General features: G+C 37.2%; 1 protein-coding gene across 3 annotated transcripts in view; it reads right to left on the bottom strand.

Annotated features, from left to right (window-relative positions):
- SMCHD1 (structural maintenance of chromosomes flexible hinge domain containing 1) overlaps positions 1–15,785 on the bottom strand; it is a 146,862-nt gene that overhangs the window by 118,829 nt on the left and 12,248 nt on the right. For all 3 annotated transcript variants that reach the window (XR_004277866.1, XM_032309219.1, XM_032309220.1), the window contains exons 4-5: positions 14,056–14,138; positions 13,308–13,438 (exon numbers count right to left, since the gene is read on the bottom strand). Coding sequence is in view for 2 of the 3 variants with exons in the window: in XM_032309219.1 (XP_032165110.1) it covers positions 13,308–13,438; positions 14,056–14,138 (214 nt within the window). In the remaining variant the exon portion in view is untranslated. The remainder of the gene's footprint in view (positions 1–13,307; positions 13,439–14,055; positions 14,139–15,785) is intronic.

Genomic DNA, 15,785 nt, shown 5'->3' with positions numbered 1-15,785 from the left:
TCTGTCTTTACTCAACCTAACTCAGAACTTGATCACTGTGAACCACTTATTGCGGTTGGTCATTTGTCAAAAACAGTTAGTGGCAACTGTTCATGATCACAGCTGACTAAGGCAATCAAGAGAATATAAAGAATCTGGCCAAAAACTTACAAGGAAAATCTGGAGAATGAGAGATCCTTAGTGATTTTTAAAAGCTCCAGAATAGGCTTAAGGGGAGACAAGATGGCAGATGAGTAGGGACCTCATTTCATCCGGTCCCTTAACTTTAGCTAGTTAACTATCAAATCATTCTGAATACCTATGAATTCAACCACAGATATAAGAAAAGAATTGCTGAAACTCTACAAAAGAAAATCAACCACTTTTTGCAAGGTAGGAGGTACAGAGAAGTGAATCTAAGGGCATGGGATATAGCTGAAGATAAATGGCTGGGGAGGGAGCTTCTGTAGGCCAGCTACTAGAAAGTGATTTGTCCCAGAGCACAAAATCAGAACTTTTAGAAATCTGCTCCAGTGAGAGATGTCCCTGCCTGAAAGGTGCTCAGCTGGTGAAGTGGGGCAGAATCCTAGGTGGGACAGTGTGGTCTCAGGATCCCTGGGGTCAAAGAAAGAATGGGAGTGTCTGTGGGGCAGGGAAACTGGTTTTGTTCAGCAAGGCTGGAAGGGGGCTCTCAGCGGAGTTTGCCATAAACCACACACTGCAGCATGATCCAGAAAAAGTTCTCTGTGTGGAGGTCCTGCAAAGGGCAGAAACATGGTGACCCTTCTCCTCCCCCTAGGGCGGATCAGTGAGAACAAGCACTGCAGTAGTCTGCAGACTTTGGTTCACACAAAAGGGAAGACGGCTTATTCCTGAGGTTTTACTGAAGAAAGGGGACCAGAATCCTTCAGCTCTGACTGGAGATAGAGCCCCTCTATCCTCTCAAGAGGCATGGAAAGCCTTCAGGTCACAAAAACCACATAGAGCAAGCAGAAGCAGCTTACACTGAGCCTGGCTCCCTGGCAAGGGGTGGTACAACTCCACCAAAGCAAAGACACCTGAGAATCAGCCCAACAGACCCCTCCCCGAGAAGACCAGCTGGAACAAAAGGCGAACACCAAGTTTATGGAGGACACAGGCCTGCAAAACTCTAGCACTAGGGGAAAATAGTATATAGAATTCAAGGGTTTCATTTACCTTTCAGTGTAAAATTTTTCTTTTCTTCCTATTCAACTAGTTTCTTATTTTATCAACTGTTTTTAAGTCCATTTTTAACTTTCATTTTTTACATTTACATTTTTAAAGACATATTCTTCATTTTTTTGGCTTACTTTCACTGTATTCAATTTTCTTTTCTTTTCTTTTGTATATATATATATGTTTTCATTTCTTTACATTTTGGGCCTTCTAACAAACAGACCAAATACACACAAGACCAACTGGATCACCGTTTTCTCCACCTGAGAGATTATATTTTCTCTTCCGCACCTCCTTTTTGTTTTTTGGTTTCTGACCTCTGGATTTGTCTAGTATGTATTTCACTTGGGTTGTGGTTGACATTTTTTATTTTGTTCTCTTGTTCATCTATTCTTCTTTGGGCAAAATGACTAAAAGAAAGAATTCACAACATAAAGAAAGAACTAGAGGTAATACTCTCTGTCACAGATCTAATAAATAAGAATATAAGTAAAATGTCACAGCTGGACTTCAGGAAAACAATTCTAAAGTTACCAGCTGCACTTGAAAAAAGCATAAAGACACTAGAAAATCTCTTAGTGCAGAAATAAAATCTAATCAGACTAAAATTAAAAATGCTCTGAGATGAAGTCTAAATTGGTCACTCTAATAGCTAGGGTAAATCAGGCAGAAGAGAGAGTAAGTGACAGGGAAGGTAAGTTGATGGAAAGGAAGGAAGCTGAGGAAAAGAGAAAAACAACAAATGGACCATGAGGGGAGACATCAAGAAATCAATAATACCATAAAGCAAAACAATATTAGAAGTAATGAGTGTCCCTGAGGAAGAAGAGGGAGGTGGGCAGAAGGTATATTAGAGCAAATCCAAAGGCAGAGAGGACCCTTCTCAAAATCAATAAAGAAAGATCAACACCCCAACATATAATGGTGAAGCTTGAACATTTCAAAGACAAAAAGAAAATCCTGAAAGCAGCTTGGGACAAGAGGTACTTAACCTACAAGGGTAGAAACGTAAGGCTGGCACCATACCTGTCCACAGAGGCATGACAGGCCAGAGAGGGTGGGCATGATATATCCAGGGTACTAAATGAGAAAAACATGCAGCTAAAAATACTTTATCCACCAAGGCTCTCACTCAAAATGGAAGGAGAAATAAAGAGCTTCCAGGAGAAATAGAAATTAGAAGATTTTGTGAACACTGAACCAGCCTGGCAAGAAATATTAAAGGAGATCCTGTAAGCAAAGAGACAGTCCAAAAATAACATACACCAGAAACAAACAATCTACAAAAACAGGGACTTTACTGGTAATACAATGGCACTAAAATTCTTATTTTCAATAATTACTCTGAATGTAAATGTGATGAACGCTCCAATCAAAAGACACAGGGTATCAGATTGGATAAAAAAGCAAGACCCACCCATATGGTATCTATAAGAGACTCATTTTAGACTTAGACACTTCCAGACTGAAAGTGAGGGAATGGGTAACAATTTATCATCTTTTGACTAATGGACACCAAAAGAATGCTGGGTAGCAATCTTCATATCAGACAAATTAGATTTTAAACCAAGGACCATACTAACGGATAAAGAGGAACACTGTATCATACTTACATGGCCTACCCAACAAAAAGATCTGACAAATATAAATATTTGTGCTCCTAACTTGGGAGCAGCCAACTATATAAGCCAATTAATAACCAAATTAAAGAAACAAATTGATAATAACACAATAATAGCCGGGAACTTCAACGCCCTACTCACAGCAACGGACAGATCATCTAAGCAGAAGATCAATAAAGAAACAAGGGCTCTGAATGATACACTGGACCAGATGGACTTCACTGATATATACAGAGCATTCCATCCTAAAGTAACAGAATACAAATTCTTTGTGAGTGCACATGGAATATTCTCCAGAATGGATAACAAACTGGGTCACAAATCAGGTCTCAACCAATACCAAAAGACTGGGATTATTCCCAATATGAAATATGAAAATATCTTATTTTCAGACCACAATGCTTTGAAACTTGAACTCAATCACAAGAAACATATAAACTACCAAACTGAAACAGGAAGAAATAGAAAATCTGAATAGACCCATAGCCAGAAAGGAAACTGAAGGAGTAATCAGAAATCTCCTAAAAAACAAGAAAATCCAGGGCCAGATGGCTGCCCAGGGAAATTCTACCAAACATTTAAAAGAACCTATTCTACTGAAGCTGCTTCAAAAAATGGAAATGGAAGGAAAATTTCCAAACTCCTTTCACAAGGCCATCAATACCTCAATCCCAAAACAGACCCCATGAAAAAGGAGAATTACAAACCAATATCCCTGATGAACACAGATGCCAAAAGTCTCAACAAGATACTAGCCTACTGGGGTGCCTAGGTGGCTCAGTCGGTTAAGGGTCTGCCTTTGGCTCGGGTCATGATCCAAGGGTCCTGGGATCGAGCCCTGCATCAAGCTCCCTGCTCAGTGGGGAGCTTGCTTCTCCCTCTGCTTCTTCCCCCTGCTTGTGCTCTCTCTCTATCAAATAAAGTCTTTAAAATAATAAAAAAAAAGATACTAGCCAATAGAATCCAACAGTATATAAAAAGGATTATTTACCATGATCAAGTGGGATTTATTCCTGGGATACAAGGGTGGTTCAACATCTACTAATCAATCAACATGATAGATCACATTAATAAAAAAGAGGATAAGAACCATATGATCCTCAATTTATGCACAAAAATCATTTGACAAAATATGATCCTCAATTTATGCAGAAAAACCATTTGACAGCATCCTTTCTTGTTTAAAACTCTCCGCAGTGTAGGGTAGAGGGAACATACCTCATTATCATAAAAGCCATCTATGAAAAAGCCCACAAAGAATATCATTCTCAATGGGGAAAAACTTTCCCCCTAAGGTCAAGAACACGACAGGGATGCCCACTCTCACCACTGTTGTTCAACATAGTACTAGAAGTCCTAGCTTCAGCAATCAAGCAACAACAAAAAAATAAATGGCGTTCAAATTGGCAAGGAAGTTGTCAAACTCTCACTCTTTGCAGATGGCATACTTTATGTGGAAAACCCAAAAGACTCTGCTCCAAAAGTGCTAGAACTCATACAGGAATTCAGCAATGTGGCAGTATATAAAATCAATGCATAAAGATCAGTTATATTTCTATATACTAACAGAGAGGCAGAAAAAAGAGAAATTAAGGAACTGATCCCATTTACAATTGAACCAAAACCCATAAAAAACCTATGAATAAACCTAACCAAAGGATCTGTACTCTAAAATCTAGAGAATACACAGGGGCTCCTGGGCGGCTCAGTCAGTTAAGTGTCTGCCTTCTGCTCAGGTCATGATCACCTGGTCCTAGGATCTAGCCCCCCATGGTGCTCCCTCCTCCATGGGAAGCCTGCTTCTCCCACTCCCTCTGCCCTGCTTGTGCTCTCTTTCTCAGTCTATCTCAAATAAACAAAATCTTTAAAAATAAAAATCAAAAAAATTTAAAAAAAAAAACTATAGAACACTTATGAAAGAAATTGAGGAAGGCACAAAGAAATGGAAAAACATTCCATGCTCATGGATTGGAAGAACAAATATTGTTAAAATGTCTATGTTACCCAATGCAATCTACACATTCAATGCAATCCCTATTAAAATACCATTAGCATTTTTCAGAGCTGGAACAAATAATCCTAAAATCTTCATGGAATCAGAAACGACCCTAAATAGCCAAAAAATGTTGAAAAAGAAAACCAAAGTTGGTGGCATCACAATTCAAGACTTCAAGCTATATTACAAAGCTGTAATAATCAAGACAGTCTGGTACTGGCAGAGACAGACACACAGATCAATGGAACATAACAGAGAATCCAAAAATGGACCCACAACTCTATGGTGAACTTATCTTTGACAAAGCAGGAAAGAATATCCAATGGAAAAAGGACAGTCTCTCTTCAATAAATGGTGCTGGGAAAATTGGACAGCAACATGCAGAAAAAAAAAACTGGACCACTTTCTTATATTTTCTTTTATATTCCATACACAAAGATAAACCCAAAATGGATGAAAAGACCCAAATGTGAGATAGGAATTAATCAAAATCCTAGGGACGAACACAGGCAGCAATCTCTTTCATCTCAACCACAGCAACTTCTTGCTAGACATGTCTCCAAAGGCAAGGGAAACAAAAGCAAAAATCACCTTTTGGAACTTCATCAAGATAAAAAGCTTCTGCACAGTTAAGGAAACAGTCAATAAAACTAAAATGCAACTTATGGAATGGGAAAAGATATTTGCAAATGATATATCAGATAAAGGGCTAGTATCCAAATCTATAAACAACCTATTAAACTTAGCACCCCAAAAAACAATCCAGTAGGAAATGGGCAGAAAACATGAACAGACATTTGTCCAATGAAGACATAGAAATGGCCAACAGACACATGAAAAAACGTTCCACATCACTTGGCATCAAGGAAATGCAAATCAAAACAACAATGAGAGGGAACCCCTGGTGGATCAGTTAATGAGGCATCTGCCTTCAGCTCAGGTCATGATCCCAGGCTCCTGGGTTCAGCTTCCTGCATCAGGCTCCTTGCTCAGCAGGGAAACTGCTTCTCCCTCTGCCTGCCACTCTCCCTGCTTGAGCTTGCTCACTTTCTCTTGCTTTTTCTCTGACAAATAATATCTTAAAAAAAAAAAAAAAAAAAGGAAAGAAAACCCACAATGAGATACCACCTCACACCAGTCAGAATGGCTAAAATTAACAACTCAGGAAATAACACATGTTGGCAAGGATGTGGAGAAAGGGGAACCCTCTTACATTATTGGTAGGAATGCAAACTGATGCAGCCACTCTGGAAAACAGTATGGAGATTCCTCAGAAAGTTAAAAATAGAGCTACCCTATGACCCAGCAAATGCACTACTAGGTATTTACCCCAAAGATACAAATGTAGTGATCTGAAGGGGCACCTGTACCCCAATGTTCATAGCAGCAATGTCCACAATAGCCAAAATGTGGAAAGAGCCAAGATGTCCATCGACAGATAAATGAATAAAGACGACATGGTATACGGGCACCTGGGTGGCTCAGTGGATTAAGCCGCTGCCTTCAGCCCAGGTCATGGTCTCAGGATCCTGGGATTGAGCCCCACGTCAGGCTCTCTGCTCAGTAGGGAGCCTGCTTCCCTCTCTCTCTGCCTGCCTCTCTGCCTACTTGTGCTCTCTCTGTCAAATAAATAAATAAAATCTTTACAAAAAAAAAAAGGAAGACATGGTATATATATATATGATGGACTATTACTCAGCCATTAGAAAGGATGATTACTTACCATTTACATCAATGCGGAGGGTATTACACTGAGCAAAATAAGTCAATCATAGAAAGACAATTCTCATATAGTTTCATTCATATGTGGAATGTAAGAACAGTACAGAGGATTATAGGGGAAGGGAGGGAAAACTTAAAGAGAAGTCATCAGGGAGGGAGAAAAACCATGAGAGACTCTTAACAGTAGGTAACTAACTGAGGGTTGCTGGAGGGGAGGGGGTGAGGGGATGAGGTAATTGCATGATGGGCATTAAAGAAGGCACGTGATGCAATGAGCACTGGGTATTATACACAACTGATGAATTAACTATATCTGAAATTAATGATACACTATACATTGGCTAATTGAATTTTTAAAAATAATACAAATAAAAGCTCCAGGATATTCATAAGACTAGAAAACATTACACTCATATGCAGGACTATATACATGCTCAAGAAAGCATGCAGAAGGCGCTAATCTCTCATTTCTGGCTGACATTGAGGTTCTGTGCAAGCAAGAAGTGAAGACTAAGGCAGAGTTGTAAACCTCCTGCCAGAACATTGAAAACATACTCCACTATGCAAACAGATATGCATCCCTTGACAAAAGCTTGGAAGACGTAATGGTTCCAGACATTTAGGGAAAATGTCCAATCATTACCTGACCACTAAAGCTACACAGAGATTTCAGTGGCAACACAAGATAAAGAATACAGATGCTACAGGAGCACCTGGATAGCTCAGTTGGTTAAGCGTCTGCCTTCAGCTCACGTCATGATCCCAGAGTCCTGAGACAGAGCCCCACATCAAGCTCCCAGCTCAACAGGGAGGCTGTTTCTCTCTCTTATTCTGCCCCTCCTCCCTCATGCGTGGTTTCTCTCTAATAAATAAAAAATTTTTTTAAAAAGTAGTGATATTACAGAATTAGTTTAGAGGGTTAAGTACACAACAACAAACAGAAGAAACAAACAACAAGCCCTGGGGAGAGGGATGAATCTGACTGCCAGAACTGCCACACTATATTATTTAAACTGTCTTATTCTCAACAAAAAAAAAACTGAACCATGACAAAAATATTAAAGTACAGCCCATACACAGGGGAAAAAAAGCAGTAAATATAAATTGTCTCAGAGAAAGCCTAGATACTGAACTTACTAGGCAAAAATTTAAATCAGGTATTTCATAAGGCATTCAAGTAACAGAAATCATAAAGTAAATAATGAAGGATGAGAACAGAGTTTCACCAAACAGAGCACAAGAGATAGAATTTTAGGGGCGCCTGGGTGGCTCAGTGGGTTAAGCTGCTGCCTTCAGCTCAGGTCATGATCTCAGGGTCCTGGGATCAAGTCCCGTATTGGGCTCTCTGCTCAGCGGGGAGCCTGCTTCCTTCTCTCTCTCTCTCTCTGCCTGCCTCTCAGTGTACTTGTAATTTCTCTCTGTCAAATAAATAAATAAATCTTTAAAAAAAAAAAAAAAAGAGATAGAATTTTAAAAAAAGAACCAAATGAAAGTTCTGCAATTTAAAGAAACAAAAACTGAAAGGAAAAATTAAGTGGCTCATGAGTACATCTGATTTGGCAGAAGAATCAATGAACTTAAAAAGCAGGTCAAAGTACTCAGTCTGAGGAACAAAAAAAAAAAAAAAAAAAAAAAAGAATGAAGAAAAATGAACAGAACCTCAGAGACCTATAGGACACCATCAACCATATCAATACATGGATAATAGGAGCCAGAGAAGAAGAAAAGAGAAAGATTGTTTGAAGAAATAATAGCCAAAAACTTCCCCAAATGTGATGAAAACCATTAAACTACAAATCGAAAAACCTCATCCACCACCAAATAGAATGAACTCAAAAAGACCCAAACCTAGACACATCAATATCAAACTATTAAAAGCCAGAAAACAAGAATCTTGAAAGCAGACAGAAGAGATTAGTCACACACACAGGGATACTAGGTTAGATTAACAGCTGATTCTTCATCAGAAACCATGGAACCTTTGTAGGTTAACCTATTCAGAGTGTTAAAAAAGGGGAAAAAAAACCTATCAACCTTCAAAAATGAAGGAGATAAGGTTAAGACATTCCCAGATAAACAAAAACTAAAGAAATCTGTTGCTAGTAGATCTGCCCAAAATAGTTACTAAAGACTGTCCTTTTTACAATTCTTTTGATTTAAAAATGCATAAAGCAGTAACTAGAAAACTGTTGATATAGTTATAATGTATAAAGATGTCATTTATATAAAAATAATAAAATGAAGCAGTGGGAGGAAATGAAACCACACAGGAGCAAAGGATTTTTTTTTATGTTACACTAAATTGGTATTAATCCAAACTGGATTGTAAGAGGGTAACTATAATCCCTAGAAAAACCACTAAAAATTAGACTAACAACTGTTTAAAATATATTAATGATTAGTGAGTGAAGAAGAGGATGAGGGGACACAGAAGTGACTACAATGGGTAAAGGTTTCTCTTGGAGTGATGAAAATGTTCTGGAATCAGTTGTGATGCCTGTACCACTTTGTGACTATAGTTGAAGCTACCGAATTGTACATTTTAATATGGTGAATTTTATGGTATATGAATTATATGTCCATAAAAAATATTTTCAAAGAAGGTAAGCTTATGACATGTGAACATTTCACTGTAGGTAAATTTTACCTCAAAAACAACAACAATAACAAAAGAGAAAGATAATGGTATCGATGCTTTAAGCATTAGGAGAGTGCTTTAGTGCTAAGCATTAGGAGAAGCATTAGGGTGGCTCAGTCATTAAGCATCTGCCTTCAGCCCAGGTCATAATCCCAGGGTCCTGGAACTGAACCCCACATCGGGCTCCCTGCTCAGCAGGGAGTCTGCTTTTCCTTCTCCCCCATTTGTGTTCCCTCTCTCATTGTCTCTGTCAAGTAAATAAAATCTTTAAAAAAAAAAAAAAAAAAGCACTGGGAGAAAATTTATAGGTATCTATACTTTATTTTGAATTAAAAAAATAAAATAAAATACCTGAACTGAAGATTAGTAGGATAGTGGGAAAGCAATGGTCAGTGGTAGAAAGTAGGCATGAGTATCTGGGTTTTCACCATAGAATTTCAACTGTTCTATAAGTTCAAAAATGTTCATAAAATGCTGAGGGAAAGAATAGTGCTGAAGAAACACTCAGATCCAGGTTGTGGACCTTTCTGCGAATAACCTGAACTCCACAAAAAAACAGTATCATTAAAGACACAAATGTCAAATTATTGTAGAATAAAAGAATCCAGAGAGACATGACAAAGGGGGTAAAAACCTGAATGTGGACATTATATATTTTGAATCAACGATAAATTTCTTGGTTTGACAGTAGTATTCTGGTTATGAGAGCGTCCTCATGTGAAGGAGATACATGCTACAGTATTTAGTAGTAAAATGTCATAAAGAATGTAATTTACTTTTAAATGATTTAGGAAGAGAATGTATACATACGTATAGATAGAAGACAACAAATGTGACAAAACATTAACAACTAATAAATCTAGGTGAAGGATATATGCTTGCTAATATCGCTCTTTCAACTTATTTGCTTTAACTTTTTCAAAATATAAAGGGTAGGAGATAAGCAGTACCAAGGTGAGAGTTATAAAGAATATTGGCAAATTAGAACTCTCACCTCATCTCCCTCTATTCTCCCCCTCATATACCACACTTGTGTCCTTCCACTGTCCCAAATAAAAAAGCTGATCATAATTTCACCGGCTGTCTTTGCTGGTGTGCTTTCTACTGGGAGTACTCTTCCCCCAGATCTTCGTTTGGCCGTTTTTCTTTAATCATTCAAGCTTCAACTTAAATGCAATCTCAAAGAGGCCCTCATCTACCACCTTAAGAGATGCCCGCCCATCAGGCTCTAACATAGTACCTGATATTTTCTTAACAACAATAATCTATAATTGGAATTCTTATAAATTTTTTGTATTTACTTGTTTTTCTCTCTACAACATAAATGACAGGCCAAGAGAGTCAGCTGCTTTATGCTTTTAGGCTGTCCTACTTTTCTTCCATAGCCTGTATCCTATGACACCCACCCTTGTATCCAGTAAAAAGTTAACTGGAAATAGTAAAGCAACTGATAATTTTTTCTACAGAAGTAGAAGCTAGGGGAGTGAGTAATCTGAAGTTAACAGAAATCAGAGTGAGTGGGTCAAGGGACTGATACTAAACTCAAAGATGGTATGAGTATATAATAGCTACAACAGTTGATGGTTTTACTAATACAATACCTAAAAACCTAGGACAAGAACCAGCAACAGCAACCTTTTTATCAAAAATTAAACAAAAATTCCCTAGCATTTAAATTTAGAAGTTTATGTTGTTCTAAGACCTAGAGAAAAACCAGAGTCCATGTTCCTTGAATTCAGTTAAGATTTACTCTAAAGGTATAGATTCTAATTCCTTCTCTTCCACTTGATTTAAATAACATTTCCTAATCTTTTTGCCAATCTACCACCTGATATTTCTATTGCATGCTAAATACTATGCTTATGCTTTAAAAGACAGTGGTCTTTGCCATCTCTGTGAATATTTTACAAATCCTTGAAGTGGCATGTACTTGTGAATATAATGAAAAAGAATGGTTGTAGAAAGTCTGAGGCTGAAAATAAGAAAGTAGAAACTAAAATGATAGCTTATATAGTTTATATTTACTGATTGTTTACTATAGGACAAGCTCTATCCTAAAGATTTTACACAACACACTAACTCATTTGGTTCTCACAAAACCTTGTGAGGTTATTTTCCACATTTTACAGATAATTAAACTGAAACTTAAAGAACTAAAATACCTCGACCAATGTCCTACAACTATTAAGGTTAGATTCAAACCAGGCCAAATGATTTCAGAGCCCTTCTTCATGCCTGTCACCATGACACTATAAGTCTTTACAAATTTGATAAAAATTCTGTGGTGCTACAATTTCAGGAAGAAGAGAAATGTGCTAATTATATTAGTTTTTAACATTAAGTTAATACTTAAATTTTGGTAATTCTCCTTGACATAACAAACAGCAAAACAGGACATGAAAAAATATTACTTAATAAGAATACCAACAAATACTTCCCAAGTATTGTACCTGAAGTACAATACATAACTAAAAATAGCAAAAGCCCTGTGGGTCATAGCTCTTACTAGAATTCAGTGAATATCCCAAAGACCTAAACCTTTATATCCCGAACAACTTCCAGTATATTTTGTTTCCCATATGGCATTCTCATTCAGGGTATTTTCTATGAACATATTCTGATATAAAACTCCTGACTAGGCAGCGCCTGGGTGGCTCAATGGGTTAAAGCCTCTGCCTTCGGCTCAGGTCATGATCCCACGGTTCCAGGATCAAGCCCCACATTGGGCTCACTGCTAAGCAGGGAGCCTATTTCCCTTCCCCTCTCTCTGCCTGCCTCTCTGCCTACTCGTGATCTCTGTCAAATAAATAAATAAATAAACAAACAAACAAACTCCTGACTAGACTCTCTTCTCTAACAGCGATGAACAGTTTATAAAGCAGAGCCCTGAAGGGCATGTGGGCGTCTCTGTCAGTTTAGTGCCTGACTCTTGATTTCAGCTTAGGTCATAGTCTCAGGGATATGGGCTCCAGCCATGTGTCAAGCTTTGCACTCAGTGTGGAGTCAGCTTGTCCCTCTCCCTCTGCTCCTCTCCTTCACTCACTCAAATGAATAAAATCTTTTATTTTTTTTTTAATTTTTACTTATTTTTTGAGAGAGAGAGCAAGAGCACAAGCAAGGAGAGGGGCAGAGGGAGAAGGAGACTCCCTGCTGAAGAAACCCAACACAAGCCTTGATCCCAGGACCCCAAGATCATGACCCGAGCTGAAGGCAGATGTCTGACTGAGCCACCCAGGTACCCCTCAAATAAATAAAATCTTAAAAAACAAAACAGAACAAAAGAAAGAAAAGAAAAGAAAAAGCAGAGCAACAATGATCTCAAGAGAACAATCATTAAGCGTCTGCCTTCGGCTCGGGTCATGATTCTAGGGTCCTGGGACCAAGCCCCACATCGGGCTCCCTGCTCAGCGAAAGCCTGCTTCTCCCTCTCCCACTCCCCCTACTTGTGTTTTCTCTCCCGCTGTGCCTCTCTGTCAAATAAATATATGAAAATCTTAAAAAAAAAAAAAAAAAAAAAAAAAAAAGAGACAGAGAGAGAGAAAACCTGTGGTTCATTAGGTGCTTTGCAAGTGGCATCAGGTGATTGCTGAATTTTAGTTTAAAACCATCCTACTGGGATGCCTGGGTGGCTCAGTTGGTTAAGCATCTGCCTCTGTCACAATCCCAGGGTCCTGGGATTGAGCCCTGCGTCAAACTCCCTGCTCGGCAGAAAGCCTGCTTCTCCTTCTGCCCCTCACCCCACTCGTGCGTGCATGCGCGTGTTCTCTCTCTCTCTCTCTCAAATAAATAAAATCTTTTAAAAATAAGTAAATAAAACCATCCTACTGCTTTAGAGGCCACACAGCTCTCATCAAACTTTAGTAAGGAAATGGGAAAGTTCCAAAATACTTAAAACATCATCATACCTCCTAAATATTAGAAAATGCAAAAAGAATTCTTCAGTGGAAGGCACAATATTATGTAGTTTTGACTATTTCTAAGTCTCAAAAATAAAAACTTTATTATATAAATACTCTAAATATATATGCTTATAACATATACATTGATAATGTCAAAAGTTCTATATACCATGTATAACTAAAGAAACATTAGAGTTCTTATCCTTATTAAAATTCCCAGATACCCATCAAAAACGTGAATAAGGTTTTCTAACCTTTCAAAGTCACCTTGCCTTGTAAATTTTGATAACCTATACACGGCCCAGTTGTTAAGCTGTTTAGAGGTCATTCCTCTTCCATTATCTATCACTGCAACGGCAGGTTTTCCTTGTGTTTCATCAAAAAGCTATGAAATAAGTTCAAAAGACAGGAAAAGTCTAATCAATGTAAAAAATATAAAAAGTTATTTATTAAAGAATTAAATGGGCTCATTCATACACTGATGGTGGAAGTGTAAATGTATTATAAGTTACTAAAAGTTACGTCAGCTGTATAAATCAAAGGCCTTAGAATTCTTCATGTCCTTTAATCCAGAAATTCCATTTCTCAGAATTTAGCTTAATGAACTAATCAGAAACGTCTAAAGACCTATAAAGATCTTCATGCCAGCACTGTTTACAACAACAAAAATGTAGAAAAAAATCTAAATCTTTAATAATAATAGACTACGTAATTTATAATATAGCCCATAAATGAAATCATAGTAATGGAACATTATACTGCAGAATATTCATGATATGGCAAATGTCTACAATGTACTGTGTCAAAGTAGATCACAAAAAGAAAGTACACTGTGATCACATATACATGTATACCTATATGCATAGAAAAAGGGCACATAAAAATTTTAACAAGAGAAATCAGATAATTTCTACTTTTAGTTTATTTTCTAATGTACTACAAGTTCATTGTAGAAGTTTTTATAAAAGGAAGTTAAGTTTCTTTAAAGTATTATTTTCTTACCAATTTGATCTGTATTCTTCTAATACCAGTGTTTCTAGAAGTAGCAGACAATGAATTGTCAATTAATTCTGCAAGAGCAAAAGCTGGAAAAGAACGAGAAGACATTACTGCTTAACTTTTTCCTCTCAATTTCTTCATTTAAAAGTTCAAAGTAGAAGAAACTCTGAAGTACCTTAAGCCATCACTTTTATTTTCCAAAGAGCTAGAATTAAAGTATTATCCTGATCCTAATGATATAATACACAATAAAGGCATCATCATCAATCACCACCAGCATTAAAAAGCAGTCATCAACCAGTACTTGTAAGGCACTATACGGCATGAGTCAGCCAGCCATGATTCCTGGCTTCAAGGAGTTTATAATCTAAAGACAGACATACAGACATAGGAGACAAACAAAAGACCATAACCATAAAATCAAATACTAGTTCATGGTATGTAATACATCGTGCACAAGTCAAAAAGTAAACACATTCAGAAACAAGGCAGGGCAGGGGTTACAAATATAAAGCAATTATAAAAATGTCTATTAAGAACTAATTTAGATATAGAAATCTTATGATTAACAGCAACTTATCAAATGGCAGACTGTGTCTAACTGACACAGAACTGCTAATTACTTCCTACTACACAACCAGCTTGATATTCAACTTATCACTGGCTCAGTATTATTAACTAACATTCTTTTTTCTTCAAGGTCACTACTCAAACTATTTCCTGCTTTTACTTCCCTAATTAAAAAGGGGAACACACCAAATTTATGTCTCTTACTACCAATGAAGTACAATCCAACTAACACTGTAATTAATCCACAAAGTAGCACCCCAGCAAGCATTCCACACTCTGAACACTTATGGGATGGCTATGTTTATAAACTAGAAAGAAGTTACCACAAATCAGATATAAGGATCTGGCCAATGGTATTAAGTCTAGAAAATAGAGAAGGAACACTGTAGAAATGGAAGGAAAAAAGAGGTAAAAGAAATTTGGGGGGAAGAAATTATTAGAATTTGATATCTGCTTACATATGAAAGTACAAAAAAAAAGGAAAAAGAAACAAAGATGGTTTTGAGTCTTTGATCAAACTGGATAAACAGTCATATTTCTCATAAAAGGAAAATTTAGAGAGGAGGAAAGAAAACTCTCCATTTTAGATGCAATGTCCTACCACTCTATCAAAGCTCAATGAGTAGAGGTGTTCCATAGGGAGCAAGAATAGATACCAGGTTTTAGACAATAAAAACAGTCAAAGGTAAGGATTTCTGCTTTGCCAATAGAATAATTAAGACTTAAATCACCTCATTAGGAATAAAGTATAAAAAAAAGAGCAGCATGACTTGAAGAGATATCCACCATAGGTCAAGAATAACCAAAAGCAGCACTAAAGGCAAATGACACAAAAGCAGGGAAAGACCTAGGAATGTACCGTAAAATCACAGCAATCAAAGCAAGAGCTTAAAAAGGGAGATTTTCTGCTTGTTCATGTAATGACAGCAGGAATGAAAACTAGTACAACTAATCTGAAAGATAATATGTATCAAAAGTCTTAAAAATGAATGTACCTATTGACTCCATGATTATAAATTTAGAAATCTATCCCTAGAGAAACAATTAAAGATTCACTCAATATGCAAATATTTGAACACTATTTTCAGGCATTAATCTAGGAAGAGAATAAAACAGACAAGAGTCCCATTCTTCTGGAATTAACATTCTAGTTAGAAAGATGG

This window comes from Mustela erminea, chromosome 13, assembly GCF_009829155.1.
Source record: "Mustela erminea isolate mMusErm1 chromosome 13, mMusErm1.Pri, whole genome shotgun sequence".
In the NCBI taxonomy this organism is placed as follows: Eukaryota; Metazoa; Chordata; class Mammalia; order Carnivora; family Mustelidae; genus Mustela; species Mustela erminea.
The sequence above is the reverse complement of the archived record's forward strand: the minus strand, read 5'-3'. Positions and strand labels throughout refer to the sequence as shown.